The sequence below is a fragment of the Panthera pardus genome, unplaced genomic scaffold (assembly GCF_024362965.1).
Source record: "Panthera pardus isolate Hobbes unplaced genomic scaffold, ASM2436296v1 HiC_scaffold_12, whole genome shotgun sequence".
Classification (NCBI taxonomy): Eukaryota; Metazoa; Chordata; class Mammalia; order Carnivora; family Felidae; genus Panthera; species Panthera pardus.
Window position 1 is genome coordinate 49,589,597 of NW_026526677.1, and position 20,947 is coordinate 49,610,543.

General features: G+C 40.6%; 1 protein-coding gene across 1 annotated transcript; it reads left to right on the plus strand.

The window, feature by feature from the left end:
• Positions 1-6,452: 6,452 nt before the first annotated feature.
• On the plus strand, positions 6,453-20,729 carry TMEM9B (TMEM9 domain family member B). The gene is made up of 5 exons (XM_019456243.2): positions 6,453-6,681; positions 8,796-8,887; positions 13,119-13,227; positions 15,100-15,234; positions 19,548-20,729. The coding sequence occupies exons 1-5, from the start codon at positions 6,577-6,579 to the stop codon at positions 19,701-19,703; spliced, it is 597 nt and encodes a 198-aa protein (XP_019311788.1). The 5' UTR covers positions 6,453-6,576; the 3' UTR covers positions 19,704-20,729.
• The last annotated feature ends 218 nt before the right edge of the window (positions 20,730-20,947 follow it).

A 20,947-nucleotide genomic window follows, 5' to 3' on the forward strand; every position in this document is an offset into this window, starting at 1 on the left:
AACCCACAAACCATCAGATCATGACCTGAGCCGAAGTCAGACGCTTAACCAACTGAGCCACCCAGGCGCCCCGTGACTGGCCTCACTTTAAATTCATGTCCATAACTCTCAGGTCCTTACTTCTGCCCAACAATCCTATTTCCTTAGTCATTCCCCTTCCCATTCTCCTAGATCAGAGATCTGCAAACTATTTATATAAAGGACCAGATAATAAGTATTTTATGCTTTGCAGGGCATACAGTCTTTTTAATAACTAATCTACTCTGCCATTGTAGCAGAATGGCAGTATGTAAATGAGTTGAATTTGAATTTTATATAATCTGTATGTGTCACAATGTAGTATTCATCTTTAGATTTCTTCCTCCATTTATTTTAATTTTTTTAAACGTTTATTTATTTTTGAGACCGAGAGAGACAGAGCATGAACAGGGGAGGAGCAGAGAGAGAGGGAGACACAGAATCCGAAACAGGCTCCAGGCTCTGAGCTGTCAGCACAGAGCCCGATGCGGGGCTCGAACTCATGGACTGTGAGATCATGACCTGAGCTGACCTGACGCTTAACCGACCAAGCCACCCAGGCACCCCTCTTCCCCCAACCATTTAAAAGTATGAAAATTATTCTTAGATTGCAGGTTGTACAAAAACAAGACTTGGCCATAGGCTGTGGTTTGCTGGGCTATGTCCTAAGTTATTTCATACCTTCTCTTCTTCTCAAGTCTCTAACACCTCTTTTCCCATTCTCACTCTCAGATGATGACCTTGCTTTCTACTTCATTCATAAAATAATCAGCAACACTTACTACCCCTACCTTATGTAGCCTCTAACTACCCTCTCACTTGCATCTGTATACATATATTCAGCTTTCTCTTCTGTTACTGTTACCATAGCACAACACCTAACTACTATATAATTTACCACTTTTGTTTATTGTCCGTCTCCCCCTCTAGAAGCTTAGTTTCAAGAAGATAGGGAGTTTTTCTGTTTTATACACTGATGTATACCCAGAACTGGAACAGTGTTTAGCATGTAAGTATTCAGCAAATACTTGAATGAATGAACACACACTCCCAGACCAGCAAGCAGAAGTTTAGAGAATTTTTCTTCAGAGAAACTTATCTCTCCTTCCAAGAGAAAAGACTTACCTATCTTGTTATTTGGAGATCTCCTTGAGCACACCAAATGTTAATTTTTCAAATTTCTTTAAAAAACATCCACAGTAAGATATCCCATTTTATGGGATTGACCCAGTACTTGAAATGTACATATGGTGTGTACATAAAAGTTCCATAAAATAACTTTTTTATATGTGATATACTCTGATATATTTTCCATTCTTTTCTGTCATTTGGGGCAGCAAGGGGATGGGATTGGTTGCAACTGATTACATTTATTTTACAAACCACTAATGGGTTTGCAATCAGAATTTTGAATACTGCAGGGTGTCCTAATTACAAGCCCTGTCCATGTACACTGAGCTTCCAATCAGCTTTCTAAGACTGCACTCTTAGCCAAGGATTTCTAGACATTAAGAAAAGCTTCTCACACAAAAGATAGAAACAAAGACTGAAAAACTCAATGCAGACAATTCAAGAAATAAAACATTAGAAATATTCTCAGATAAATAAGATATTGTATCCCCCAGATGGAAGAGAATGCTATTTAAAGGGTGGAGGGAAGGGTGGACAAGAAAGTACTCTAGTAAATATAAGGCAGGATAACTGAAATGTAAAAATTCAAAAGAAGATTTGGAATATGTAAATATTTCAGGAAAAAAAAAGTAGAAAAGGGAAGAAATGATAAATTATCCTAGGACAAAAGCTGTGCAATAGGCTTAGAGAACAACTGGTCCAGAGTGAGGGAGGATGATGGATTCTTAGAGGGTTGTCTCCAGTTTAAAAAACAAACTGATAGCCTCCCTGATTTATTTGAATGTATTGAGAGAAGACTTTCAGATAAATTAATTATAGATACTTGAGTGCTAGCTGCTTAAGAAAGCATGGAAAAAGAGGCAATGGCTAATTTCAGTCAAAAAGCCAAAATTTAGTATTATGCTAATGGGGTCAACTATGAATAATACGTAGTCATAATATAATGAATGGTTATTTACCTAAGGTGTTATTAAATACATTGAAGGATAGAGAAATATGTGTTTATGAGAGGGCATTAAAGTATAAATGCATAGTCTATTTCCTATAGCAAGAGGTAAAATAATAGACCAAACTGAAAAATCAAGAACTAGTAGTATAAGCATGTTAAGAAATATGGAGAGGGGCACTTGGGTGGCTCAGTTGGTTAAGCATCCAACTCTTGGTTTCAGCTCAGATCGTGAACTCTTGGTTTGTGAGATCAGTCCCATGGCTGGCTCTGCACTGATAGTGCGGATCCTGCTTGGTATTCTCTCTCCTGTTCTCTCTGCCTCTCCCCTGCTCACACACTCTGTCTCTCAAAATAAATGAATAGACATTAAAAAATATGTATGGAGAGGGCTGCCTGGATGGCTCAGTTGGTTGAGTGTCCGACTTCGGCTCAGGTCATGATCTTGCAGTTGGTGGGTTTGAGCCCCGCGTCAGGCTCTGTGCTGACAGCTCAGAGCCTGGAGCCTGCTTCAGATTCTGTGTGTCCTCCTCTCTCTGCCCCTCCCATGCTCATGCTCTGTCTTGCTCTATCTCTCAATAATAAATAAACATTTAAAAAAAAAAATATATATATATATGGACATAAATCCCAAGAGATAGCTAAAAGGTAAAAAAAAAAAAGGGGGTTGTCTCTGAGGAGCTGAAATTGAGAGTGTAGAGGGCTGGGGCAGAGTCTGCTGTGAAATCCTATTTGATTTTTTAAAATATACTATATTGGTAAAAATAAACACAAATGTAGATTTCATTTATTTGAAAATCATAATGGTTTAGAGAGGAGGGACTGTTATCCTTAAGTGTTCCCTTAGAACACTGGGAGACCAACAATACAGATTTAGCAGTCTTCTGAAAGAAACTCTTAAAATTCTCCCAGCTTTGGTACTAAACCTTGTATTGTTTTGTTATTTTAGGGACTCCAGTAACTTATCAGCAATAGTTGCACCAGCATTTCTACAAACAGGGAGAATATTCTGGCCCCATATATTGTTATCATGGTGGGGACCAGCAAGTGATGTGGCATGGCACACTTAACACAGTTTTACAGGCAGCAGAGGGCAGAAAATCTCATTAAAGGAGGTCAAGTAGGAGGAAGTATCCTGGTCACGCACGTGGTAAAGAAGAGGGCTCATATAAGACATTCCTGGGTATGCTCAGAAATAACTGGAAGAACTTGTGTGTGTGTGTGTGTCCTGTCCTGCCATAACCACTACAGGCACAATCCAAGGAAACCATCATCACTGATGTTGTGCATGACTCCATTTGTTCTGGACTGGCATGGCCTGGGAAAGTGTTGAGTAGATCGGGTAGGGTGGAGAAATAAGAAAGCGGCATCCAGAGAGCTGTTTGATCACTGGAGGGGAAAGGAGGTGAGGAGGCTACAGACAGAGGTGGCAAAACCTTGGTCCCAGATACACTTGTCCTGGGTTGTTGCTTCTGTGCTTCCTAACCTTCTAACTTCCACATTTAAATCCCCCCACCAGGGAAATTTTCAGCCCTCAAAAAGAAGTGAGAGGGCCCAGGCCAAGTGGGAAAGTGCCCCTGGATCTATGTCACTCCTTAAAAAAGAATGAAGTTGGGAAACCTAGTCACAGGGAAGCAAGAAAAAAGGAGGGGAAGAGTGGATTCTGACTAAGGGGAAAGATTGGGTACTAAGGCCAGTCTTTCCTATAAAAAGAACTCTGATGTGGCCTGAAGGTCTAGGAAGATCCTATGTCAGAAATCTCCCCTCTCCTGCCTACTATGGTGCCCCAGATCCCATCCATAGTTCTTTGGGCTCAGCATCACCTTCTAATGGTCAGAAAGGAATCAAGTAGGGATTCAAGTAGGTACCTGCTTGTTTGACACAGACCAGAGGAACGTCTCCTGTTAACCCTTTCCCTTTTCTGGATCCCCACAAACATTTATTGGTTTTTACACTATCCCAGTCTCCAGGTACAAAGATAATAGGCAAAGTCCCTGTCCTCAAAGAGCTCACAATATTTGAGTGGAGGCTGGGAATATAGAGGCAGATGTGAAAACATAGTTTTACCATAATGGGGTAAGTTATGAGGTATTTGCACAAACACAGAAGGGAGTGCACTTAAGTCAGGTAAGTCTCTCTAGCTTAGAAGACCCCTGACCTAAGGGGAAAGTGTTATCTAGGTGTGAGCAGGGCAGAACAAGAGGAACTAACCTCTCTACTCCTTCTGCATCACCTAAAATTACTTTCTTTCCTTTTTTTTTTTTTTTTTTTTGGCGGAGATCTACCTCCCCTAAACCCTTGGCTCCAGCTGTGCCAATTCCTCCCAGTCACCTTTCTCTTTACCCAAGCCTGAGTCTTCATTCAGCCTCCAGCCAGGCAACCATCTTACAGTCACTCTTCACTCATGGTAGCCATATTCCATATTCTACAACAGTGATACCTAACATAAATATTAAATTCTCTACTAGCTACATTTAAGAAGTAAAAAGAAACAAATGAAATTATTTTAATAACATTTTATTTAATCCAATGTATCTGAAATATTTCAACCTTAATATAAAAATATTGATATTTTGGGGTTTTTTTTTTTTTTTGTATTAAGTCTTTGAAATCCAATGTCTATTCTACACTCAATTCAGACTAGTCACATTTCAAGTGCTCAATTACCACATGTGACTAGTGACTATGTATTGGACAGTGTAACCTTAAAATTCTGCTTCCATGAGTGTACTTGGTATTTCTCCATTAAACAGATGAGGCCTATCAGAGGCATTACTATATATTTATTTTAAGCCTTTGTACTCCCAGTGAAGGGAGAACAATTTTGAAGAAAAGCCCTATGAGGTTTTAGCCAGAGTACTCCCTTTAAATGCCAGACCTAGACAATTAACCCTAAATTGATCCCAAACTTGCTTTTAGCAATCACAGATCTACAATGCTTCACAGGCACATCTGACCTCAGGTGTCTCCAGGTTGTTCTCTGGCCAACAGACCACCCAAAACAAAGACTTGATATTTCACTAATGTGACAGTATCTTCACAGGGCAGCCTGGAGGGACTTTGATGGAAGGTCATCTAGTCCTACCCCTCTGATTCTGGTTGGGACTAGGTGCCATTTGGGATCGAAAGGGGTTAAATATTTGGGGGGCAACATCAGACACCTTGTGTTACATTCTAGCATCAACAATAATCACATGGGAGAAAAATACCGAAAAAATTCTATTAAAACATTTCTGCAAACCAGAAAAACCTGTAAGTTTTGTTTAAAGAAAGAAACATGGGTATCCCATGGGACAATTTGAAATCCACAGATAAAAGTTCAATTTCATACTGAACCAAGAACCAGAGGCTCAGAAAAGGTAAGTGTTTTGCCTAGTCATTCAGCAAATCTGTAGTAGTGGTGATGAACCCTGTATCCTTTCCATTATCCAGCTCCACTCTCCACTAAGTGAAAAATATTTTAATTGGAGACACTGTGCCATCTCCAGGGTTCTAAATTACCTATAGAGGATGACCTACACTGGAAAGACCGGTCAGCGCTCCCCCAACTCTGACTTAGGGGCCAGTCGCCCTGAATAGGATTGCAGCACCGGGATCCCCCACCTTCTGGAGTCCTGGGCAGAGGAGGCCACTAGGGTGGTTCTTTCTCCAACTCCACACCCTGCGGAGCCTGCCCTGGCCTGGCCCACGCCGCGTCGCTGTGGCCCAGTTCCGGCATCAGGGTGAGCCTAGGACGGTCAGCCCCAGCGGGAGGCAAGTGGGGAGACCTAAGCAGAAGCCAGACCCACGAAAGCAGAGACTTAAAAACCCTGCGGGGAGCGGCGTTCGAGAGGCGCACGGGCGGCAGGTTGGTACCCAAAGTGCCAGATAGGACCCCAAACCCCTGGTTGAGGGGGTTAGGCTTCCCGGGAAAGGATGGCTCGGCCAGTCAGTCCCATAGCTCCGTTTCCACGCCTGCCACCCGCCCCCCTGCGCCTGCGGGATGGGCCGCCCTCTCAAGCAATCCCTGGGGCTTGGGCTCACTGCAGCCTAGTGTCCGACAACGAACGGCTCCGGCCTCGCAGGGGTCGCTGGAGGTTCCCATCTCAGCTCCTGGGCTTACTGGGGGTCTCCCTGGGCGAGCGGACTTTACAGAGCACTGGCGGTCCACAGCCCCCACTGCTACTGCATCCGAGAAAGGCAGCTTCGCGCCTCAAGGTTCTGCCAGGCCAAGGCTGCGCCCCCGAAGGCTCCCCTTTCATTTTCGCGGTCCGAGTGTACGCGGGACAGGCGTCGGCACGGCGCAGCCTCTGGACCCTTAGCACCGGGAACCGCTTCCGGGGCGGAAGCATTTTGTAGCTGACCCGGCGCGGCCGTGACGCCAAAGCCCAGACGGAAGTGCGGGCGGAGGAGCAGGAGCCGGAGCCCGAGACTGAGCCCCAGCCGGGAGCAGGTCTCGGGGGGCGGGCTCCGGGCTGTGGGAACTGCTGGGCCTGGCAGCGATGGCGACTCTGTGGGGAGGCTTTCTACGGCTTGGCTCCTTGCTCAGCCTTTCCTGCCTGGCGCTCTCAGTGCTGCTGCTGGTGCAGCTGTCAGACGCCGCCAAGGTGAGTCTGCCCAGCCTGCGCTCCAGACTGGAGCTCCTCCCCTGCCCCTGGCCTTGCGGAAACTGAGTCTGTCAACCTGCTCCCCACCCCACTCCTCTCCCAGCCCTGCCAGCCCGACCCCTGGCTTCACAGCCCTAGCAAACCCCCCACCCAACACCCTATTGCCTGATAGCACTCTCGACCTCTGGTCCTGACAGTCTGACAGTCACTGCCCCCACTCCCACCCCTAGCCCCGACACTACTCTCCTCTTTCCCGCCTGATACCCCGCCTGCGGCCCCAGCTCCACCCAGCCCTGACAGTGCGCACAGCCTGGAGAGGCAACTCCTCTAGCTCCTAGACACTTCCCTTCCCAGCCCCTACAGCTCCCACCTGAAACTTTACAGCCTTTCCAACTCTAAGAGCCTTTAACTTTCCACCCTTAATTAAGCTCCAGACAGTCTACCGCCGCCCTCTACCTGCCTCACAGGCAACCCTCTTCCTCGCCCTCCCTCTCCATTCCCTAAGCCAAAGTGATAGGAAGCCCCCATGTCACGGAAATCTTCCCTCTTAGGAACTGACTCGTTTCAACTCATCCCTGAACGATTCCCTCCCCAGTGTAAGAACTTGCCTTTCCTGGCAGCCTTCCTTCCCAATAGGACCTACACAGAGTCTCTCTCACCAGCCTAGTAACCTAACCTAAGTCTCTCTAGGATCTCTTGGCCCCTTGTTTGCCTTCTCTTTCCCTGATAATTTAGGGGAGAAGGGAGGATCCAAACTGCAGGAGAGGTGAAGTTGTGGCCTTCTCCCCTGCTCCAGTTCTTGGTCCTTCTAGCCTCCTCATGCTGCTCTTTAATCCCCTTCCTGCCCCCACCCTGCAGACGTGCTCTGGCCCCATACACACTTGTGTTTCCTCCTTGATGAGCTAGCTCCTTCTTGGAGAAAACAGAAGGAGTTCACATTAATGTCATGGGGAAACAATGACATTTGCATTTTTTAAAAACAGGAGCTTTAATCTATAATGTCTTTAAATATAGGGGCTGGGAAAGACGGGTTACATGCAGACATATCAGGGGGTTTTTAACTGGGAGTTCTTTTTGAAATCTTCCTTACCTCCCACCAGAAACAGGGACAGCAGCTTCTCCTGACTTTCAGAACACTGCTGGCATCCTCTGCATATCTCCTGTGTCACTTTAAGTATTATAATCATGTATTTGTTTGTCAGTCTCCATTACTAGGGTGTGTCCTAATAACTGGCAGGAATCTGAATCTACTTCCTTGAGCACAAGTTCTGGTACTGAACAGATGCTCACTAAGTGGTTGCTGAATGAATGAATGCATTGTCAACAGTTCTGCCACACATAGCATCACATATATAGCAACACTGGGCCTTGTCCTCTGGGGACTAATGAGCCGCTGCCTTCTCAGATAAATTCCCTTTTGCTAATGAAGCTTCTCCTACTCCCTGTACTCCTATATTTAGTCACCTCTTTCTCCACCTCTTGCAACTTGCTTATCAGTAGTTATACTCTCTGTCTACCAGAATTGGAAGCAAAGTTTCCTGGGAAGGGTAGACCAAACTGATCTCAGCTAGACTCAGCTACTTCCCTTGTGTACTTCCTTTCTAAATTGTAGCTGAGTGCCTCTAAAACTTCATACCTTGTATAGAGCTCTGGTACAACCCCTTTTATCCATATCAATGCCATTTTACCAGAGGGTGGAAGAATGGTGGATAAAAGAATTGTGACTTGTTTTATAAGTAACATTTAGTTGGATTCTTCCCCATCCTTTTGTAATTGGATTCTTATTTGCAGGCACAGCTGTCTGCTGTGTCTTTTTACTAGCAGGCAGAGGGTGATAACATTAGCACAGTTTGACTGTCGTATGACCTGTAAATTGTAAGTAATAAACCACAGATCATGTACAGGTATTATTTCAAAATAATTTTATGTAATATATAAAGATTCATTAGCATTACCAAAAAGAACCTGACTTTTTAAAAGTTTTATTTCTCAGAATTAATGGTTTTAGAATATTTGACAGGGGATGCTTAGTAAAATGTATATGGTACAGTTTTTTAAAAAATATCGATGCTAACATGTCAACAAGCTATACTAAGTTTCCATTTTGGTTACAGAACTTCGAGGATGTCCGATGTAAATGTATCTGTCCTCCCTATAAAGATAATTCTGGGCATATTTATAATAAGAACATATCCCAAAAAGATTGGTAAGTATTCTAGATTACTGAATTACCTGTCAAATTTCTTTCTATGGGTGTCATTGTTAGCCCAGACTGTTTATCCAATGTATTGTTTCCTTTTTAGGTACTGCTGATCTTTGAACAATGTAGGGCTTAGGTGTGCCGACCCTGGTACAGTCAAAAATATCCCCCAAAACTTAACTACTGATAGCCTACTGTTGACCAGAAGGCTCACCAGTAACATAGTTAATTAACACGTACTTTGTATGTTATATGTATTTTGTGCTTTACGCTTACAATAAAGTAAGCTATAAAAAGAAAATATTAAGACAGTCATAAGAAAAAGAAAATACATTTACTGTGTCTACTGAAAGAAATTTGTGTACAGTGGACCCATGCAGTTCAAACCCTTGTTGTTCAAGGGTCACCTGTATTTCTTTTTAATTGTAAGTGTCAAATTCCACTTCCATTTGAAAAAGTGAGAGTAAGGCTCTGCGTGCTTGATGTAAACTTAAAGGAATATGGCCAAAACACAAAACCCCAAGTAGGGAGCATTTTATAAGGGATGGAGTTGAGTTTGTGGCACCTACCTGCCCATAGCTACCTTCTGGCTATCTTAGTCCTCCCTCTTGGTTTTCAGTGGAAGGTAAGAAAGCCTCATTTATCTGGGTTATAATTTTCACACCTTGTAGGTTTTGATGATATATTGCCAACTACATAGGAGACTATGTTTAGAAGTGTCAAAAGGCTCAGGACGGAATGGGAAGGAGCCGTGTATAGCATAGTTTCCCAGTCGGTATGCCATGGTTTAAGGTGTGTCAAGAACTCCCTCAGCCCTTGGAGTAATCAAGCAGGCCTATGATGACAGCGATCTTGCCTCACTGGTCACCAGTATCCCCCTCTATTTATGGACCTGACAAATGATAAGTTTTCCACATATGGCATAAAATGATTGGGAAGCAGTTGTTTTGTAGCAGGATGGATGGGCTCCTTCTCATGAAATTGTGATATTTTATGGTTTGTAACCATGGTAGGATATTGCTGGGATAGGCTTACAAGAAAAATAGCTCTTTATGCTAGGAACTTTTCACACATACCTGATTTCACAACTAAATATACAGCAAAATTTTTGAAAGCAAAAATTAAGTTCATTTGGTTACAATATTCCAAATTGATTTTGAAAAAGAAAAGGTAGCCTTTGAGCATGTGTATTTTTTCTGATACTGTTGTCTGTTCTTCCCATGATACGCATTTAGGTTCAGTCTGATATTTGATAAGTGTGTTCTTGAAAATTGCTTGTGAACTTCCATGCTCCACTTTAAATTGTCTCATATTAGGGGGGCGCCTGGGTGGCTCAGTCGGTTAAGCATCTGACTCTAGGTATTGGCGTAGGTCATGATGTCATGGTTTGTGAGTTTGAGCCTCATGTTGGGCTCTATGCTGACAGTGCAGATCCTGCTTGGGATTCTCCTACCCCTCTCTCTCTCTCTCTCTCTCTCTCTCTCTCTCTCTCTCTCTCTCTCTCTCTCTCTGCCCCTCTCCTACTCATGGCCTTTCACATGCTATCTCTCAAAAGTAAATAAATAAATGTCTCATATTACAAAGTGATTTAGCTATATTCTTATAGATTTGTATACCATCAAGTTACTTTTATGATATAAGAAAGCTCAAATAAATTACGTTATTCCTATAAATTTTCCAAATACATTAAACACATTTAGGTTAATCTATTATTATTAATAGAATATGATTCCTGTTATTGGAGGGGCAAGTAAACTCACTGTTCAAGTGTTTAGCACTAATCTTTTCACTGACTTCATAATTCCAGGTTCAGACAGAACCATATGCCATTCATCTTTGGGTATTGGTCAAAATAGGGGGCTTTGAAAATAAACAACTGAGAACAAAGCTTGTTTCTGATTTTTCTTCCCTCTCTCCCTTGCTTCCTTCCTGCAGCTCAGCCTTTTACTGAGGATATGTTCTCAGTTATTAACTGGCTTTAAAAGGGTAGGCAGGTTATGATTAACCAAGATGTTATGGCTTTACAAAGCCTCCAATAACTATTTGGTCCTAGGTATAGTTTTACCTTGTGGCTTCCATTTCATCCATTGTTGGCATTAATTCTTTATTGACTTACACTGTCTAACTTAAGAAAAGTTTGAGTTCTCTGGTTTGTGTTTGGGATATGATGTAAGTCCTCCTTTTGGCACTAGGGGGAGGTGTTGCCTCGTTCCCAGAGTGGTTGCGTTCTTTACCTGGGTTCTGTGTTTATAATGACCAGCCACCCAGAACCAACCTTCCTGCTTCCTTTCCCACCCCGCACAACTTTTGCACAATGCTCAATATCTCCTTGTTATTAAACTACATCAGTACTTAAAAAGAAACACTCAATACTCAACATTTAGATTCTCAAGTAATTCCTGGGTATTGTTATGAAGGCTTCCGAAGCTGAAATAGGAAACTAGGAGATAAGTCTTATTTTCCTAAGGTTTAGAGAAATACAGGGGAGCTGACCTAGGTGGTAGGAGTCCTGGGTTCTATGAAAGTGTTGGGCTAGGATTCTGAGATAGATTCCCCTGAATGGGATTTGGCTTCCTCTGCCCATTTTATGCCTGCACCCAGCTGGATACATTCCTGTTCTTATATATGTTTGGAACAGATAACACAAATTTGTATGATGTGAGTTGTGGTACCTTACCATACTACCAGTTGAGGCTTCTTTTTCATTAGTACCTTTGTTAAAATTAAATAACCTGTTAGGGATAACTGATGGAATTTTTATCATTTATGCCATTTTGGGTTTTCTCTCTTATGCCATGGCTTAAGAGAATGGGACACATAAAAAAGTACAGCAAAGGAAAAGCTGTAGCCTAGAGAATTGTGTGCCCCCAAGAAAGATGGGTGGGGTGAGACAGGATGCTATTGTAGAGTTCTTTAGGCAGTCAGAAGTGCCTAAAGAAGAGATGACAAAAGAAAATTGCCCAGCAGCTGGCAGGACAGGAAACTTTTGCCTACTTTTTAAAAAAAAGTTTTTTAATGTTTATTTATTTTTGAGAGCGAGAGACAGAGCACAAGCGGGGGAGGGGCAGAGAGAGAGGGAGACCTAGAATCTGAAGCAGGCTCCGGGCTCTGAGCTGTCATCAGAGAGCACGACGTGGGGCTTGAACTCACAAGCCACCATGACCTGAGTGGAAGTCGGATACTTAATCAGTTGAGCCACCCAGGTGCCCCTTGCTTACTTTTGCTGAAGGTGAACAGAGTAGTAGGCTCTTAATAGCTGGGAAGAGTAATAATATAAGTATTTCCTAGAATTCACAGATTTCTGGGAAAAGATTTTTTTGATAGAATTTCTTTTTTCACAAGTGGCCTGGAAAATGGGGGGAAAATAAAGAATATCCAACAACAAAAATATTCAGCCTTTTATTATTTTTTATATACTTCTTCTGGGTAATCAGTTTGCACTTTTAAATATTTTTGTTGTCCTAAGCCTATTTTCCCATGCTTTTTCAATAGAACTTTGCTCATTAAGAAAAGTAATTGTTTTTTACTGTGCCTTTGAGTGTTCAGAGTTTCAGAATTTACCAACTGTTAAGTGTGATTAGCCATTCAGATACCACACTGTGGCAGTTAAGACTAAATTCATTCATAAAAGAGATATCTCATATTTGAACAATGCCCCAAGATACTTTAAATCATTTAAAGCAGTTTTTCTTGGTAACTGTACAAGTCTAAATATAACTTGATATGCTAAGTAATTTTCAATGCCTTTTGGGATTTTTAACTGTTAACAGCAGCACTTTTTTTTTAACTTCTTTTTTTAATGTTTATTTATTTTTGAGAGAGAGAGAGAGACAAAGCATGAGCGGGGGAGGGGCAGAGAGAGAGGGAGACAAGAATCTGAAGCAGGCTCCAGGCTCCGAGCTGTCAGCACAGAGCCCGATGCGGGGCTCAAACCCACAGACCACGAGATCACGACCTGAGCCAAAGTCGGATGCTCAACTGAGCCACCCAGGCGCTCCAACAAGCAGCACTTTTGAAAATAGCTACTTGATATATGTCTTTATGATTCTTAGACTGTTAAATCTCACTAAATTGCTAATATTGAGAAAGCAAATGATTTCACTTCCCTTATTAGTTGTTCCTTAAATTCTGTAATTGGGTAAGGTCAGTGATTATTCTGGATTTCAGGAAAGTTTTGATCAGTACAAGTAGAACATCCAGGTAGCCTGATGCAGTATTTTTATCTTTGTTTTTTCAGCGATTGCCTTCATGTTGTGGATCCCATGCCTGTGCGTGGGCCTGATGTAGAAGCATACTGTCTACGCTGTGAATGCAAGTACGAGGAAAGAAGCTCTGTTACGATCAAGGTAAAAAAAAAAAAAAAAAAATTCATCTTTTTTGCTTCTGAAATAGTTCTTCATGGTATCTAGACAAGTAAGAAAATTTTGGACATCTGGATTCTATTTTAGTCACTCAAGTACTGTTCTTCTCTCCCCTCCTCACCACCCGCGAACACTTTTCCTTCCTCACCCTCAATATCAACCCCAGAGAACAGTGGGCCTGTTCTCTGCCTACCTCACTGAGATACTTTGTGGGTTTATTAGGACACGTTACATAGGTGTGATATGAAATGGCACAAAAATGCCCTACATGTATATCCCAAAACATATCCTGGCTTTTTTGTGGGCCATGTTTGCCAGAAGCTAGTAAAAGCACAGCATGACTAGGCCCTCTTCTTCCTGCCTTCTCAACCCTTAGGGAAAAAATTGTATAAATAGGCTACTTTGTTCTAGAAATAACACTTCTGGATTCTAAGATTTCCTTTCTTTATTTCTTATAGGAAATAGAATATAGATCACTCTCCTCACCATTTGGACCTCTAATGAATTAAATTACTTTATTATGGTGGTTAACAGTTCTCCTCCCCAATTTTTTACATGGAACTTCCTATTCATTTTCCCTGAGAAAAGACTTTATGAAGAATCTGGGGTGGTCAGTGTAACAATTACAAAGATTTCTGTGGGAGAGTTTCTGTTCCAGCAGGATGCTACCCGGTAGAGAAATCCTCACTGTACATTTTTATTTTTCAACTAAATTTTTGATGTGTAATTACATGAGTGACCCTGAAAGTCACTCACTGTAAGTGTATAATTGAATAAATTTTGGGAAATTTAAAACAATTAAAAAAAATTTTTAGATTTAGTGTTACAACATTCCCATCACCCCAAAAAGATCCCTCATGCCTATTTACAGTTAATCTTATTCCCACACCTTAGCCCTTGACAATCACTATTCTGCTTTTTGTCTCTACAGATCTGGATATTTCATATGAATAGAGTCATACAATATGTGGTCTTCTGTGGCTGGTTTCTTTCACTTAGTATGTTTTTAAGGTTTATCCATGTTCTAGCACGTTATCAGTATTTAATTCCTTTTTATTACTGAATAGCATTTTAGTATATGAATATACCACACTTTCATTATCCATTCATTAGTTGATAGACATTTGAGTTATTTCCACATTTTGATTATTATGAATAATGCTGTCATAAATATCTGTGCACATGTCTTTGTGTGAACATATGTTTTCCTCTCAGGTAGATTCCTTAGAGAGATAAGTTTATTTTAACTTTTAAGAGACTGCTGGAATGTTTTCCAAAGTGGTTGTACCATTTTACATTCCCACCAGCAATGTATGAGGGTTCATGTTTTCCACATTCTTGCTAACATTTGGCACTGTCTATCTTTAATTATAGCTATTCCAGAGGCTGTACTTTTTGACAGCATACAAATTAAGATCTCAGGGAAATCACTGACCTGAAGTGTATTTTTGTATATCTAAATTGATCTAAAAGAGTATTCTGTTGAAATTCATCTGAATTACATTTTTTGTAAGGGTTCCTTTAAGTTGTCTTAACACAGTGCTGCTGAATCTAGGATACCATCTTCAGGTGAAAAAAGCAAACTGTGTGCTAGCAGCTTTGACAGATGATTATCAGTAGGTGAAGACGGAGTTTTGAAAACTTGCAAAAAGATCTCAAAGACAACATGCTTACTTTCCTCGTTCTATTTAAATAATACTTTGGTGAAGAGTTGAGTTTGTTTATGTTGGAATCTGGTTTGTATAAGAATCCTATATGCTTTGCTGAAAAATCAGTCTTCACTGTGGTGTCATTATTACACAAAATTCTGATTTCTTGGCTTGAATAGAGATGTAACTTATTTTCAATTTCCTTCAGGTTACCATTATAATTTATCTCTCCATTTTGGGCCTTCTACTTCTGTACATGGTATATCTTACCCTTGTTGAGCCCATACTGAAGAGACGCCTGTTTGGACACTCACAATTGATACAGAGCGATGATGATGTTGGGGTAAGTACTTGGTTTGCCCTAGCTGTGATGGCCAGTCTCTGTCCTCATCTGATACAAAGAGCAAGTGAAAAATGGTCGCATATAGATGTTCATGTGTTGGAGCAGATGCTCAAATAGAGAAGCTAAGGACTGGTCTGATTGTAGTATATGTCTCTTCATGAGGAAATTGCTCTGTAAAGCCATCAATATGGTAGTTTAAACTTGGTGAGTGTGCTGCGCAAGGCTTTGCCCTTTAGTATCAAGGGCACAATCGTCATTGCCTTTCCCTGTTTACACTGAGAAAAGCTTCTGAGATAGATTTCTCCCCAAGCTCCTGCCTGAATACCTTTCCTGTCAGCATGACCAAATATATTAGAAGGCAGAGGCTTTAGTGAAGGGAAGCATGAAGACAATGTTTTTTTCTTAATGAGGTGCAGCTTGATAACCTGCTGATGTTTTATATTTCTTTTTCCCTCCTTCTAAAAAAAAAATCTCTGATCTTTGAAGGAAAATAAAACTATCATTCTCAATTCTCTTCCTGTCTTCAAAACACATTTATATTTGTACATATACTTGGTATAATGTGTGTAAATTAGTTTGTGGTCTCCTTTTTATGTTAACATTACTTCATTCACAAATGTCTAGTAATGAACATACTCCACAGACTTGTTATTTATTCAGTATAACTGAGAGAATTATATTGTTTTGTTATTATCCTGTTTGGGCCTCTTTCCAAATTTTCTACTATTTCATTCTTCTATATGTACATATTCTCAGAAATTACTTTTATTTTGGATTACTCTATTGGCCTATGTTCCTTAAAATGGGTAAAATTCAACAGTTTCAAGAGCCAATCCCAAAAGCTTAAGCCAGCGTGAGCCCATGCCAACCATAGTCAGAAGTCCTTTTACTCTGGAATGGCTTGTGGACTTGTTGCTAAAAGATGGGAAGAGGATATCCTGACTAGATGGCTTGAGTTATAACTACAAACAGAGCCTACTTTTCAATGAATACATTGTTATCATATGAATATCAATTATGAATACTTAACTGATTTGGGCAAGATTTCATTTATGTTTTGTCAAGAACTTTCATAGAAACACCTCTGCCTCTTTTTTCCTTGCTTCCTTATTAATTCAACCAATACATAATGAGTAACTTTTCTGTATCAGGTCCTCTGCTAGGGACTAGGAATAAAGAGATGAATGAAACAGAGACAGACACATAAAAGAAATGACTAATTACAGTACGTTTCCACCTTTTATTTTTAAACATGTAACAAACGCCTATTTATTTTGTAAGAATTCAAGGCAGGGAGTGATAGGCTGGGAGAAAGGTCAAGACTGAAGATCTGATGTGGTCAAAAACTAGGCATACGGGGCTAACGGGACAAGAGAGCTAGAAGCACAGGAGGTTGTATACCAGAAGCATTAGAGTCTCAAATACTGTTCCCATGTTACTTTTCATTCACATATGACAGATTTTCTCCACCTCAACAGTATTGACATTTTGGGTTGGATAATTCTTTGTTGTGGGGTATTCTCCCGTCCATTGTAAGGTACTTAGCCGCGTCCTTGACCTCTGCCCCCTAGATGCCAGTAGCACCCTTTATCCCAATCATGATAATCAGAAATGTCCACGGATATTGGCAAATGTTCCTGGGGGGCAAAACACTCCCAGTTGGGAACTAACATGAAAATGTTGTGTATTAAAGGCCACATAAACCATTTCATAATAGGCACCCAGATAGAAAGTCTGACTTAAAACTATATTCTTTGCAGTATAAAATATCTGGCTCCTGATTTTAGAAATAATGTAACACACATAGAACATACAAGAAGTGGATGCACAAATGCATAGAAGAAAACATGTAGGAAAGTCGTGTGATTGGTAGGGTAATGTGCTTAATAACCATTTTGTTCACCAGTGATTGATTCTGTGCATATGTTAACTGAAAACATGTTCTCTGAGATGTCTGGCTGACTCTTGGATATCTATTGACTTGATTCTGGGCAGAGAGAGAGGTTTTCTAACCTCCACCTGTGAATTTATGGTAACAACTCTGTACAAAAAGAAGTTAAATTTAAATTCCTACAATTGTTGCTTATCTATCATGAGGGTTCTTTACTATTTATGTGCTTTTAAAAATGCCTTATTAAATTCTGTTAAATTCTTTTATTTTTTCCATTTTTGTTCACTGTAGAGCGTTTTAAATCAAGTGAGAATTAGTACAAATAGTTAAGAAGCTCACTGCAAGTAGTCACAATATTTATCGTATCATGTATCCATGACACATCATTGCTGTTATCAAAGCATTGCATTAAAACATGTTTTGTATTTATTGTAATTTTATCAGGTGTAAAAAGAACAAACATATAAAAGGGGTAAATCTCTATTTGCATTCTCCCAGCATCCATGACCATGAGCAGCTAGTTCAATCTTGTTCTGATAGGTGGAGAACAGACCAGAAGGATTAACTGGTTTGTTTAGTCCTTTAAATTTGTCCCTCAGGAAGGTTTTTCTCCCCCTACCTTGAAGGGTAGATAACAGGACTATGAAATTGAGAGCTGCTCTGCTGATAAAGTACATCCCAGTCTTCCCAGTCTTGTTTATGTCAAAACAAACCAATGGTAATACTATTTTATATACAACTTCATTGAAGCACCATATTCCCATAGAGTCATTTTAATCTACTTGGACAAAATCAGTGTGTAGAGATGATGTAACACCAAGTCAAGGTTAGGTGAGGTAAGCCTTGTGTTTGCTTGTTAGATGACCTTGGGTCAGTGTACTTCAAGTAATCAAACAACTTCAGCCTTCCTCTTTCCTGACCTTTTTTCTTAAATCTTTGAAACATTTTGAACTTTATGGAATATGTTTTTATTATTTTAATTTGTAAGGTTAAAAATTTTTTAAAGGGGCAGGGGGCTTGCCGTTTGCCTTTGTTGTAACAAGCTGGTACCTAAAGTAAGTGAAAAGTTGAGGCGGTTTTGGCAGCGAAGGCAGGGAAAAAGATTCCTTACAGAAAACTCTTTGATGTCTTTGAAATGTAGACATTGTGTAAGTGTCTTTCTATAAAAAGAAGACCAGGTGTTATAGCTCCACATAGTGAAAGTTGTATATATAGTTAATGTGGTTATGGATAGCTTTCTATAGACGTGCTGACTCCCGCCCTGGATATATAATGGAGCTTTTGCAAACGTGCACAGCAAAACAATATTTCTTTCTTTGAGGCAAGGTTTAATGAGAGAGGTACAACTTGTGACTTGGATCCTATGTTGGAACATTTAGAAGCTTTGCTAACACAGGGTTCAGGAAGAAGATCAAGGAAAAGGCAAACAAAAGCAATGAACTAGTATTGAATGCTTTTTGTCATTTAGGCAGCTGTGTTTATATCAAATCCATAGATAGATTAGCATAGTGGTTTCCTGTGTAATGACTACAAACATCAGTGGCATTGGTTTACTTTCACCAGGATAGCTTGGTTTTCTACACAGGTACCTGAGTAACCCTTCAGTAGCTTCTTTCTGAAAGCAGCAACTAACATGGAAGCCCCTGAGTGCCCAGTAGTGAAAGATTCAAGTACTTATCAAATAAAAAGGCTGAAGTAATAATTCCTACTGTCCTTGGTAATAGATGGTAATTGTAGCACTTGAGCTATGTCTCTTTGCCTTACAGACTCGGGGAGGGGGAATGAAAAGGATTTTGGAAACCAGTCCATTTAGTGTATGTGTTAAAGATGCAGGGAAATATTAAAACCAGCCAAGATAAGATCCTGTCAACTCCTCTCCCAAGGATGAATGTGGCCCCAAGCTGGCAAGTTAACAATTCTAATGTAATGGGAGTCAGGAAAATTAAATGACAAGTCTTTCCTCTGCAAGATTAGCTATATAGTATTGAATAAAACAGGGAGAAGTCCTGCTTTTCATATCTGTGACAGGTAGCTATTAATGTGGAAATGGATTTTCTTTCCCCTACTTGTCAGGGAAAGCTTGTCTTTAACATAAATGACCACTGTCTGTCTTGGTCCCTGCTTCTTCTGGGAAATGTCTTTGGAAATGGTGACCCAAGGAAACATTTCACAAATACCTCCTCATCACTCATACTACTTGAACCACCTATTACTGTAGTTGAGTTCATCCTACTTCTGGCACTTGGGTGCCTAGGAGTGCTTGGTCAAAGAGATGGTCTGTTGTTTGTAAAGTCCAGTTGCTCCTATCTCTGTGGCTGGATAATGGCAGTTTTGTGTGTGTGTGTGTGTGTGTGTGTGTGTGTGTGTGTGTGTTTCACACTATCATGCCATCTCTGATGTTCTCCATTCCTGGACTTTTCAGGATCACCAGCCTTTTGCAAATGCCCACGATGTGCTAGCCCGCTCCCGTAGTCGAGCCAATGTGCTGAATAAGGTAGAGTATGCCCAGCAGCGCTGGAAGCTTCAAGTTCAAGAGCAGCGAAAATCCGTCTTTGACCGTCATGTTGTCCTCAGCTAATTGGAAATCATACTGCAGGTGATTAGAAAGAAATAAGGCAGACAACTGAAAAAAAAATTGACTGAGTATTCCTGGGTTTTGTTTTAATACCCTGTTGATTTCACCAACTCTTGCTGGGAAAGTCAGCATTGGAAACAAAAATGTGCTTGGTATTTTATTTTCTTGTTAAGGTATTAATACAGACATTTTTAAAAGCACACACCTCAAAGTCAACCAATAAACCTTTTTCCTATTTGTGACTTTTACTAATAAAAAATAAGTCTGCCTGTAAATTATCTTGAAGTCCTTTACCTGGAACAAACACTGTCTTTTTCACCACACAGTTTTAACTTGGTTTTCAAGATAATTTTCAGGTGTTGTTTTGTTTTGTTCTGTTTTGTTTTTCTGGCAGGGGCGGGGAGGGATGTGTGGGAAATGGTTAGCTTAACTTTTCTCAAGTCACTTTACTAAACACACTTTTGTAAATAGACTTAACATTCTATTTTCAAGTTTCATTTATATTTTGCAGTGTAGCCAGCCTCATGAAAGCCCTGAATTACCCATTTGAATTTTGCACTGACTATATTATCTAGGTATCTGGTTCGCCTGTGGCTGCACTTTATGGTAAAGTGGATCTGAAATACCTGGTGGCTCTTCATAAAATGCAGATTTTCCTCATGTACTGTGATGTCCGATGCAATGCATCCTAGGACAAACTAGCAATTTGCTAGTTTACTCTAATGACTAAACATAGTCTGGTGTGTGTGGTCTTTCTCATCTTCTTCTAGTATCTTTAAGGATGAATCGTAAGAACTTGGACACTTGCAATAAAGGAATTTTCTTTTACCCCAAGCCTCTCTGGATTGGTGACATACACACCTTTGTCAACATTTCCGGTCAGGTGGAGAGGCAGCTGTTTGAGCTCTAGTGTGTTCTGAGGTTCTGGGGGCCTCCTTCTGAAACGTGTAACAGTTATTGGATAACTGGCTTTTTTCTTTGGACGTCCTCTTTGGAATGTAACAATAAAAATAATTTTTGAAACACTTACCAGTATATCTATGTCTCCTAACTTTTCTCTCCTCCTTCATTTGCTGCATAATACATTCAAAGATACAAAGACATTTGGTATCATGTTATGAGACTACTGTTTTATGACAGTTTAATTATAAAATATTGGTACTAAATTGTGTGTGTGTGGAGAAAAAGGGAGAAAGAGAAAATGTATGGGTACTTTGATGTGGCCCTGAAAGTATACAAATATTATT